Raw genomic sequence first — 12,900 nt, 5'->3', positions numbered from 1 at the left:
CAGTTAAATCACTGTAATGCTCCTGGTATGCTCTCCCAAGCTGGAAAATCTGAGAATGAAGAAGTCTGTCATTATCAGGCTAGCCACCTAGTAAGGAGTTTTGTTGACTGTTAGAATGAAAGGACAAAAGAACCATTCTCCTTGACATCAAAAGGTAGAATTAGATCTTTTCCCATAGAGCTGGGCATATGTTCTTTGTCTCCTTGAGGACAGATAGATGTGCTCTGGGCTTTCACTGAAGAGACTGTTTGACCAGACTCTCCTGGTTGATTCTTCAGTCCCCCTAAAGTTATGGATACCAAGGAGAATAGAGAGATTCTTCAGTTTGCTTTTTTGTTCCCTAGGTTTTATTTATGGTAAGAGTAGTGATTCTGATAATGATTTCATCCTGTTACAACTCATTTATTACTTTTGATTTTAAATTTGTGTAAGGAATTTATGGCTAAGGACTCAACTATCCTTGGCAGATAAAGCCCTCTGGGAGATATAGTCCCTGGAAGAAAGTCCCTAAGCCCTCAGATAGTTGTAAGCCACTCCCCTGTCCTTAATTGTTGAACTTCTCTCTTTGAAGAACTTAACTCTGAAGTATTTGCCCTTTTCAGGCCCTGTGCTTCCCTAACATAATTATTTGTCCCAGGAATCCATTAGCTATAACCTCTAAGCATATATATTCATCAGTTCAATTAATCTTTAATAAAACCTTTTAAATTTAAATATTTAATTTAATCTCATTTTTCCAGTTTTTCTTTGCTCAAGATTAGAAGGGAAGCAACAAACTGGGAAAACATTTTCACAGTTAAAGGTACTGATAAAGTCCTCATTTCCAAAATATATAGAGAATTGACTAATTTATAAGAAATCAAACCATTCTCCAATTGATAAATGGTCAAAGGATATGAACAGACAATTTTTAGATGATGAAATTGAAACTATTTCCACTCATATGAAAGAGTGTCCCGAATCACTATTGATCAGAGAAATGCAAATTTAAGACAATCTGAGATACCACTACACACCTGTCAGATTGGCTAAGATGAACAGGAAAAAATGATGAATGTTGGAGGGGATACGGGAAAACTGGGACACTGATGAATTGTTGGTGGAGTTATGAACGAATTCAACCATTCTGGAAAGCAATCTGGAATTTTGCCCAAAAAGTTAAGAAACTGTGCATAGCCTTTGATCCAGCAGTGTTACTACTGGGCTTATATCCCAAAGAGATACTAAAGAAGGGAAAGGGACCTGTATGTGCACGAATGTTTGTGGTGGCCCTGATTGTAGTGGCTAGAAACTGGAAAATAAATGGATGCCCATCAATTGGAGACTGGTTGAATAAATTGTGCTATATGAATATTATGGAATATTATTGTTCTGTAAGAAATGACCAGCAGGATGAATACAGAGAGGCTTGGAAAGACTTACATGAACTGATGCTAAGTGAAATGAGCAGAATCAGGAGATCATTATATACTTCAACAACGATACTGTATGAGGATGTATTCTGAAGGAAGGGGATTTCTTCAACAAAGAGAAGATCTAACTCAGTTTCAATCGATCAATGATGGACAGAAGCAGCTACACCCAAAGAAAGAATACTGGGAAATGAATGTAAACTGTTTGCATTTTTGTTTTTCTTCCCGGGTGATTTTTACCTTCTGAACCCATTTCTTCCTGTGCAACAAGAAAACTGTTTGGTTCTGCACACAAATATTGTATCTAGGATATACTGTGACATATTTAACATGTATAGGACTGCTTGCCATCTTGGGGATGGAGTGGAGGGAGGGAGGGAAAAAGTCGAAACAGAAGTGAGTGCAAGGGATAATGTTGTAAAGAATTTTTTTTCAAAATAAAAAAAGTTTTTCTTTGCTTATTATATTTTAACATTTTTATACAACTCACAGTTTTGCATATAACTCATTTATTTTTTGTATGTTGAAATATACATGTTTGATGTTCATTAAATTCACAATTTTTAAAGAATGGAAAAATGAAAGCCCCAGAACAACAACAGTATGGCTTTTCCGTTTTCTTCTCAGTTTTTATAGGTATACTTTCATATTAATCCAGTATTCATTCTTTTTCTTCTCATGGGATTCTGGTTTTGGATGCTTTAGAATTCATTTCATATAGTTGTTGGATGTATTTTTGCTAGCAAACTGTCTTTTCTGACTGGTTGCACCTGTCTGTGTTTTGGTTCTTTGCTTTAGTATGACCTCTATAAACAATTGTTGCAGCAATCCTATACAGAAGGCTTTTCTTTAGGAAAGCATTGTTATCACAGGGATGGATTGATCAAGGCTTTGATTTAGGGTATTGAAACTTAGAAGACTTTGGTAGGGTGGATACTGCTTCTGCAAGGTGCTGGTTGATGAACCACTTAGCAAAAGCAATCAGTTAAAATGGGAAGTTATTAGATGACTTTTCTCCATCCATGAGGAAAGCCACCCAAAGTTAGCTCCTTGTTTTTTTGGCTTGCTGGGCCCCGCCACCTTTCTACCAGTGACCTTGCAGGACAGCAGAGTTTCTGCCCACAATGCTGGATGTGCCCAAGTTTCTATCCCTCTACACACAGGTACACAGGTCAGTATCATTGCCCCTTCCCACCTCTCAAACTGCATTCGTCTTTAAATTATCTCCTGAGGAAACATTATGTGACTCTTTTCTTATAGAGATGGGGGCCTGATGAGTGAAATGTCAGTTTTCATTACTGTCTCTTAGGGTTTTCTCAACTGCTCTTCTTTGTTACCAGAGGATTGAGAAATGTCCTTTTGTGATAAAAACCTAAAGGCATCAAAAAGACATTTTTAGAAGGAAAAAAAATATTGATTTGAAGGTATCTTTCAGGCTGCTTATCCCGAGTACCAAAATTGATTATGGTTTTGCAGACAAGTTTAAGGAAGAATCAGTTTAACTAAGAAGTGTGTCTGACTAATGCCATTACAGTACTACTCCAAGGAACTAGGCTTTCACAACTGATTGATTAAGGGGCTTTTTTTGGTTTGGGAGATGATAGCATGGACAGAGGGTTGACCTTGCAATCACTGTGACTGTTCAAGTCTTGTCTCTGACACATGCTGTCTGTGTGACTGAGGACATCATTTAACATCTCAGTGCTTTCTAGTAACATTCTAGCAATATGTTATCTATGGGAGCATTCATGTCTTTATGTCTGTAAAGTTCATAATGAAAGAAAGGAAATTAACACACACACACACACACAAAAAAAAAAAATATATATATATATATATATATATAAGCTTATACACAAGTTGATCTGCATTGCTTACAGTTTCCACAGCAGCGGATGCCCAAATTGACAATTTTATGTGCTTACCTTCACCAGGCATGACCATGACCATAGTAGGAAGGGTTATATGTGCTTTGTCCAACATGAGCTTAGCAACACACATTTGGGAGACAACTGTGGAATATTGCATAGTTGTCAAACATAGTCATTACCAGTTAGCTTTCCTTTACTGATTTTCTTTGTTAAAAGGGAGGATTCTGTGGAAATGGAGTATATCAGGAAATGTTAAACTTTAAAAATATAGTAATATTTTTAAATATTGTTAAAGATATGCTGGGATCTAAAACTGTATTATAAAGTAGCTATCATCAAAACCATTTGGTACTGGCTAAGAAACAGAGCAGTTGATCAATGGAATAGGTTAGGTTTACAGAACAAAATAGTCAATGACTATAGCAATCTAGTATTTGACAACCCCAAGGACCTCTAATTTGGGGTTAAGAATTCACTATTTGACAAAAACTGCTGGGAAAATTGGAAACTAATATTGCAGAAAGTAGGCATAGACCCACACCTAACACTGTATACCAAGATAAGGTAGAAATGGGTTCATGATCTAGATATAAAGAATGATATTATAAAGAAATTAGAAGAACATAGGATAATAGGAGGAATTTGTGACCAAAGAAGAACCAGAGATCATTATTGATCACAAAATAGATAATTTTGATTATATTAAGTTTAAAAGTTTTTGTACAAACAAAACTAATGCAGACAAGATTATAAGGGAAGCAATAAAGTGGGAAAACATTTTTACATTCAAAGGTTCTGATAAAGGCCTCATTTCTAAAATATATAGAGAATTGATTCAAATTTATAATAGTTCAAGCCATTCTCCAATTGATAAATGGTCAAAGGATATGAACAATTTTCAGATGAATTTGAAACCATTTGTAGCCATATGAAAAGGTCCTCCAAATCACTATTAGTTGTGTTGAATTAGTTACATTAGAGAATTGCAAATTAAGACAACTCAGAGATACTACTACATACCTATCAGATTAGCTAAGATGACAGGAAACGATAATGAACAATATTGAGGGGATGTGGGAAAACTGGGACACAGTTGGTGGAATTGTGAATACATTCAGCCATTCTGGAGAACAATTTGGAACTATGCCCAAAGAGTTATCAAACTGTGCATACTCTTTGACCCATCAGTGTTTCTACTGGCATTATATCCCAAAGAGATTTTAAAAGAGGGAAAGGGACCCTATAGGAGTCCTGGCAAAATGCAACGAGGAAGTAAAAAGGCCTTAGTGCTTGAGGCACCTGGATACAATCAGTAGCTAGCAGGGACCATCTCCTGAGCAGGAAAGCTAGTCGCATTGAGAACACGTCAGTGGGAGAGGAGAACATCTCCTTCTCTTATTGGCTGTGTGTGACCTCATAGAACCAATATAAGTAGTGGGGACCAGGAAGTAAGGGAAGTGTAGAGGAGTGCTGAGAGAGAGCAGGATGTGAGGGGGTGGAATAAAGACTTGAGCTTCCAAGCAGCTGTGTTCCGGTGCTCTGTTGAAAAAGAATCACTACTCAAATTAATCAGTGGCTGAAGATGTCCGAAGGGCTGGGATTAAGTAAGACTGGCAATCAATAACCTATGAGGGGAGGTTATAGACCCACATGTGCACAAGTGTTTGTGGCAGCCCTTTTTGTAGTGGCAAGAAACTGGAAATTGAGTGGGTGCCCATCAGTTGGAGAATGGCTGAGTAAATTATATGTGAATGCTGAGGAATACTATTGTTCTGTAAGAAACGACCAGCAGGATGCTTTCAGAGAAACCTGGAGAGACTTACATGAACTGATGCTGAGTAAAATAAACAGAACCAGGAGATCATTATACATGGCAACAAGACTATACAACGATCAACTCTGATGGATGAGGCTCTCTTCAACAATGAAAGGATTCGACCGGTTCCACTTGTTCAGTGATGAAGAGAGCCATCTACACTCAGAGAGAGAACACTGGGAAATGAGTGTGGACCACAACATAGCATTCTCACTCTCTCTGTTTGCTTGCATTGTTTTCTTTTGCAGTTTTTTTTCTTCCTTCTTGATCTGATTTTTCTTGTGCAGCAAGATAACTGTATAAATATGTATACATATATTGAATTTAACATCTATTTTTAACATATTTAATGTGTTGGACTACCTGCCATCTAGGGAAAATTTAGAATAAAAGGTTTTGCAAGAGTGAATGTTGAAAAAATTACCCATACATATGTTTTGTAAATAAAAAGCTTTAATCAAAAAGAAAGAAGAAAAGCAGGATATAAAAAAGTAAAGATATGCTGGGGAAGTAGGTAGAATCCATATCCTGAGGAAGAGAGGATGTATTGATGTTTACTGGGTTCTATATGCTACCATCATGTCAACCCTGCCAATGTCCAGATTTTCCTGACTCCAAGCCTGGTGCTCTATCCATTGTACCATGTAACTGCCCCAGCTTGGTTAGACCTGGATTCAAATCCTGTCTCTGACACTTACTATTCTCTCTGTGACCTTGGGCAAATCATTTAAATTTCCATTTCTTTTTTGGTAAATTGAGGGTTTGGGTAGTAAATGGACTCTTAGGTCTTTTCTGGTTCCTATGTTCATTCTGATTCCAACTCTCCAATTTACTGAAACATTCACAGAATCCTGAAGGTAGATCCTGCCTACTTCCCCCCAAATAGTTAATGTTTCCTTTACTAGAAAGTGCTCTCTAATTGCTTAGGAGTTAGAAGTACCCGAGTTCTTCTGCATCATTTTGTTGATATTAGGTAATATCATATAACCTCAGTGCCCACTAGGATGGGAAATGGAGAATCAGCTTAGCTGGTATAACTCAGGCAGTCTGAGATAAGATCTGATCATAAATACTCATCATTTCTCATTTCTCCAGTTGTGGATGAATGAATAAAGCATTTACTAAGCACTTGTCATGAATGAAGTACTGTGCTAAGAGCTGGAGTTACATAAAGAAAAATAAGATAGTGCCTGTTCTCAAGGAACTCACTTTCTAATCTCTTTCAGATAACACACATAGAAAGTCCATAGATGATAGCCACAAAATGGATATTATCGCCTCTTCTCTACTGACATTTCCACAGAGAGAATTACAGTGTTATTAGTTTCTGAGGCTGAACCATTTAACAGTGCCAAGGTCTTGGATGTTAAGAATGTTGTTTTCTTGGTCCTTCAGTAGCTGTAACTATAGCACCTGCAGAAGCAATTTTCAGAATATTATCTCCATAAATGTTGCTTCCCAAGATGATGGCTAAGAGTACTGAACTGGAAGCATTGATATTCCCAAGACTTTTGTATTCAGGATCCTGAGCTGTCTCCAACAGGGTCTGAGAAGAAATAATGGTCAAGGTAGTGATGGTTTAACTTGCTTGATACATGCAGTTTCTCCTCTCTTTCAGATTGAATTGCCGCTTCAGCTGGACTGAATGCCTTGGATGGCAGTTGACAGTTGGCTCCTTCAAGACAAGAGAACCTCTCCAATGATACGTGTGACGAATGGACTGGGAGCAAAGGATGGGGATGGGAGTAGGGTTAGTTGCTACTGATTCAGGAGCTCTTGTGCTTATCTATTTATTGGTTGTAGTTGATCAGCACTTGTTGCTAATCATAATAAGGAAGATGCGTCCCTCTCCCCCCAATATTGGCTGTAGAGACTGGACTAGAAGTAGATATAGTGGTTTAGGGAGTACTGCTATATTTCCAAGATGCTTAAAGCTCAAAGTGTTGGGATAAAATCCACTGGTGTCTCAAGGCAGATGTTGATCAAAGTGATTTGCTTGCCTGGCACATATTGTCTTCTGTCTCTCCCTTGGGCTGCCATATTACTTCAACTAAGTAGGTTTCTCCAGTCTGTTAGGACTATATTATCTATGCTGGGTGGTAGGATGTGATTGAAGGGAGGAAATAGGTCTTGGATAGTATATGAATCACAATCATAGATCAACTAGTTTTCTATAAACAACTCCTCTCTTTAACCACTATGATGATGGCACAAGGAGATAACCATAGGAACATAGATCTTGAATTAGAATCTTAAACATTGAGTTCAACACCCTTGTTTTTAATATGAGGAAACTAGACCCAGAGAGGTTATTTGCCTAAAGTCACATATCTGTATGCACAGGGACTAGGGATTCAAACTCAGATACTTTAACTCCAAATCCAATGACCTAAGAAACCGGGACAAAGCACAGTAGGTACTATATAACTTTACTATTGTTTTAGCCTCAATAGATTTATCCTCCACACACATATCACTGACTCTGCCCACAACATTCCTTCTTACCACCACATCCACTGTTTATAATTAAATGCTCTTTGGCCAGAAAGCTTAGGCTGATTCCCCCAATAGACATGTGGTCAAATGATATGAATAAATCAAGTCTCAGAAGAATTGCCAAGTATTCACAACAACATGAAAGAATGTTATAAATCTCTAAGAATAAGAGAAATGCAAATGTAAAAACCTCTAAGGTATCATTCATACCCAATAATTTCTCAAGGATAATTTTTTAAAACTGAATAGTCAATGCTAGGGAATTGTGCAAAGATACACATACTAATTTTTCCTCCCTGACTAATATAGAGGGAAGACATGCTATGTGTAATTCTCTGGGTGGAGAGAATGCTTGGGAATTTCCCTATCAGGGATGATACATGGCCTCTTTGCCTTTTTGAATTTGTTTTTTTCTCATCCTTAGCAGAAGGAATATTGAAGACCTGTGTGATCTTGTAAGATCAAAGGCCAGGAGAAATGAGCCACCAGAGTCTCAGAGGTGAGAGCCCATGGAAGATTTTGTCTAGTCAGGTGAAATATAAAGTCTCAAGCAACCTACTTGGATCCAGCATAGAAATGGACTGCAAGCAGCTAAGAGAGAATTACAGTGATATCTCTTATATTATGTTTGGAAGTGAACTTAGTGGGCAAATGCTTTGTAGTAACTAATTTAAGGCTAATTTAAGACTCTTTCACCAGAGACTGAAGTGCCATATTTATCTTGGGAGAAATGATATGAATTTTTTGATTTATCTTTTCAGTGAGCATCTCTTTATAAAAAACAAATAAGATGGCTATACTCATACAATGTTGGGTTCTTCCAAGAACCTCCATTTTGAGGAAATATCCCAAAACCCAGTTATCTTTCACTCCCCCCGGCTCTGCTTCTGACTCTTCATGCTTCACCACCATATTACCCACCTTCCCAAGCCCTTCCCATCCATGGCCTGGCCTTTTCAGCTTCTTTTTATGATAGTCTTTCCCCAATAAAATGTAAGCTATTTAATAAATACTTGTTCAACTGACTGAATAGAGCTATGAAATCTTACAATCATTCTGGAATTCTGCAAAAAAAAATGACTAAAATTCATATCCTTTTGATTCAGAGATTTCACTATTGGCATGTACCTAAAGGAGAGATCAATAACTTAAAAAAAAAAAAAATTCACCAAAACATTTATAGCCGTTCTTTTTGTTGTGGCAAAAAACTGGAAGCAAAGTATATGGTAAATGATGAAAGAATAATTGAACAAATTGTGGTACATGATTAAATAAAGTACTATTGTGCTGTAAGAAACAAGAAACATGATGAAAACAGAAAACTATATGGGAACATTTATATGAACTGATATAGGGAAATATGCAGAACTAGGCAAATTATATACACAATGTCTACAACAATGTGAATGAAAAGAACAACAATCAAACAATCAAAACTGCTTGCTGACAAAGTATAAAGACCCAAGTTTGGTCCCAAAAAGGAATATGAGAAGACCCTTTCCCTGGTTCTTTGCAGAATTAAGAGACCGTGGGTGTGGAATACTGTGTCATCAGACTTTTTTTGATATTTTAGTTTTTTAGAACTTTTTCTCACTGTCTTCCTCTTTTAAAAAGTCTTTATTATAAAGATGACTCTCTGGGATACAATTGTTGGGAGGAGGTGGAATGGGAAATATAGTAGAAACAAAAGATATGCATAAAAGTTTTTTTTTTAAGTATGACTTGATCTGTTTCCCAAAGAAATCATAAAAAAAGGGAAAAGGATATCCACATGTACAAAAATGTTTGTGGCAGCCCTTTTTGTAGTGGCAAGGAACTGGAAACTTGAGTGTATGCCCATCAATTGGGGAAAGGTTGAATAAGTTATGATCTATGAATGTTAGGGAATATTATTGTTCCATAATAATCATCAGCAGGATAATTTCAGAGAGGCTTGGTGAGACTTAAATGAACGGATGCTAAGTAAAGTAGAACCAAGAGAACATTGTACACAACAAGAAGAAGATTATGTGATGATCAACTTTAATGGATGTGGCTCTTTTCAACAATGAGAGGATTCAGGCCAATTCCAATAGATTTGTGATGGAGAGAATCATTTGCATCTAGAAAGAGTATTGTGAGGACTGAATGTGGATCACAACATAATATTTTCACCTTTTTTATTTGCTTGCTTTTTTCTCTTTTTTCCCTTTTTGATCTAATTTTTCTTGTGAAGCATTCTAAATGTGTTAATATGTATAGAAGAATTACACATGTTTTACACAAGGATTATTTGCTCTCTAAGAGAGGGGGTAGGGGAAAGAGAGAGAGAAAAATTTGTAACACAAGGTTTTGCAAGGATGAATGTTGAAAACTATCTTTGCATGTATTTTGAAAATAAAAAACTATTATGAAGTCCAAAATAAATAAAAGTATGACTTGGTCCAACTAAGAGATACTTCAGTAATCTTCCCATTTTCTGATCTCCTTAAACACCCTAACAATCATACAACTAATATTCTTGAAATCAACCACTATTAAATGCTATTGTTTTTCACAGCCCTGGTAAATGAGGAACATTCTCAAGGACTTCCCTGATACCAAAATTCAAGGAAGAGACCAAGTCTTTTCCACCATTACCTATTGTTAATTCTTTACATTTCCCTGCTATACTGAAAACTGGGCATAGTCAAATCACTTGGGTCTCTCAGACAAGTAGGAGTCAACACACTCCTTTGCCTCAGATGATGGAATGTTCTAAGCATCTCCTTAAGGATACATATTATTCTCCTGGCTTCAATTCTCCTAAGTAAGCACAGAAGGAGAAAGATCAAGAATTCTTACTTCTCTATGGTCTTATGAAAAAATGCTGTAAATCTCTACTGATCAGAGAAATACAAATTAAAACAACTCTGTGGTACCACTTTACATTTATCAGATTGGCTAAGATAATGAAAAAGATAATTATAAATATTGGAGATGATGATGTGGGGAAAACTGGGACATATGCACTGTTGGTAGAGTTGTGAACTGATTCAGGCATTATGGAGAGAAATTTGGAACTATGTCCAAAGGGCTATAAAACTATGACCTAGCAAGTGCCACTACTGGGTTTGTATCCCAAAGAAATCCAAAAAGAGAGAAAAGGACACACATGTGCAAAAATGTTAGTAGCAGCTCTTTTTTTGCGGTGGTAAAGAATTGGAAAATGAATGGATGCCCATCAATTGGGGAATGGCTGAATGAGTTATGTATATGAAATTAATGGAATATTATTATTCTATAAAAATTGATGAACAAGCTGATTTTTAGAAAGGCCTGGAAAGATTTATATAAACTGATGCTGAATGAAACAAGCAGAACCAGGAATACATTGTACACAATAACAGCAAGAATGGGCAATGATTAATTATGAAATACTTGGCTCTTCTCAGTAGTTCTGTGGTCCAAAGCAATCCTAATAGATTTTGGACAGAAAATGCCATCTGCTTCCAGAAAAGGAACAATGGAGATTGAATGTAAATCAACATATGCTATGTTCACTTTTTTGTTGTTTTTTTTCTCTTGTGGTTTTTCCCTTTTGTTCTGATTTTTCTTTCCCAACATGATTCATAAAGAAATGTGTATTTAAAAAGTTAATATACATGTATAACCGGAAAAATAAAATGATTAAATATGGTATATGGAAGTAATGGAATATACTATTCTATAAAAAATGACGAATAAGCTAATTTCAGAAAAACCTGGAAAGACTTATATGAACTGATGTCAAGCCGAACCAGGGTAACATTGTATACAGCAATAGCAATACTGTGTAATGATCAACTATTATAGACTTAGCTCTTCTCAGCAATGTGGTGAATCCAAGACAGTTTGATAGACTTGGAAAAGAAAATGGCATGTGCATCCAGAGAAAGAATTATGGAGACCAAATGTGGACTGAAGCATACTATTTATACCTTTTTTCTTTTGTTTTTTTCTTTCTTGTGGTTTTCCCCTTTTGTTCTGATTCTTCTTTCCCAACATGTCTCAAAAGGAAATATATTAAAAATGTATAACCTATATCAGATTGTTGGCTTAACATAGGGAGAGGAAAGGGAAAAGAGGGAAAGAGAAAAAAAACTGGAACTCAAAATCTTACAAAAATCAATGTTGAAAAACATTTTTACATGTAATTGAAAAAAATATATGATTAAACTAAATTTAGAAAATAATAATCCTCATGTCTAGGTAAACACATTATCTATTATGTGCCATATGTACCAGATAATCAATCTCTTTGCCAATCAAGTTCCCACAGTTTTCTAGACTGAACCTTTTGTTACCCAAGGGTGATGTTCTTTTTGAGAGTCTGATCACAGCTTCAAATGGACAGAAAACAATTTTTTAAAAAAGTATTTCCCCCAAAGAGTCACTAGTTGAAACACTTCAGAGTTCCTTTGGGACAAACCATATCTAAACAAAAATTTCCTCTGCAACTTACCCAATATGTGGTTCTCCCACCTTTCCTTGAAGACCTTCAGAGATAGGGAACCCATTGACTATATCCCAAAGCAGTCTTGGAAACTCAAATTAGGAAGTTTTTCCTTACATTAAACTGAAATCTGTCTTCTTGTAACTTCCCTCACCCCATGATCCTAATTCTCTGAGACTGAGAAGAATTTTTCCTATTTTTTCCTATGACAGCCTTTAAATGTTTGCCACTCATAAGGATTTACTCAGATGTTCAAATACACTGAAGCCCCAGCTTAATATAATCTATGAGAACATGGATTTTTTTTTCTTTACAAAATGGACCAGCCTTACTTCCCAATCAAGGGAGGTTTATTTAGTGGAAGTATAGGAAAAAGACTTGTGCTAACCCTATTTCACCTTTAGAATGATTCCATGGTATGGCCTAGATGACTGTATTACAGTGAAGTTGTAGTGCAGAGGAGGGATGATCACTTGTTTACTTCTGGGAGTCAGAATCATCAGTGTTGAAAGACCCTCTTCCTAAGGCTGTGGCCATACTTGCTGGGTGGAGGCTGCTAGGGTTCCAAGCCGAGAAAGTGGCTGCACCCCAGAAGGATTTTCTTGTTCCCACAGGCCATGATTCAAAGACCCTGTCCAATTTACTTTTACTTTATCATTTGAGTTATCCTTTTTATCTTGCTTTTCTCTGGCACATCCTGTGGACCATAAGACCAAGTAAGAAATACAGATTTCTAAAGTGCTCAGTCATCCAGATAAGCGGCATTTGTGGATCATTCTCATATGCCAGAGGATTTTAAAAATTTTAGTAATCCTTTTTTATTTAATTTTTTTTATTTTTTGTGAACTTGGC

General features: G+C 36.4%; 1 protein-coding gene across 3 annotated transcripts in view; it reads right to left on the bottom strand.

Moving 5' to 3' along the window:
• Positions 1-12,900, bottom strand: part of LOC116419376 (protein FAM71F2-like) — a 43,618-nt gene that overhangs the window by 16,727 nt on the left and 13,991 nt on the right. The window contains exon 6 of one of the 3 annotated variants that reach the window (XM_031939022.1): positions 12,381-12,745. The exons of the other annotated variants lie outside the window; for them this stretch is intronic. Within the exon in view, the coding sequence (XP_031794882.1) occupies positions 12,570-12,745 (176 nt within the window). The 3' untranslated portion in view covers positions 12,381-12,569. Of the gene's footprint in view, positions 1-12,380; positions 12,746-12,900 lie in introns of those variants that run through there. 3 annotated transcript variants of the gene reach the window in all.

Source organism: Sarcophilus harrisii, chromosome 5, assembly GCF_902635505.1.
Source record: "Sarcophilus harrisii chromosome 5, mSarHar1.11, whole genome shotgun sequence".
Taxonomy (NCBI): Eukaryota; Metazoa; Chordata; class Mammalia; order Dasyuromorphia; family Dasyuridae; genus Sarcophilus; species Sarcophilus harrisii.
Note: the sequence above shows the minus strand (reverse complement) of the source record. Positions and strands in the feature narration are given on the sequence as shown.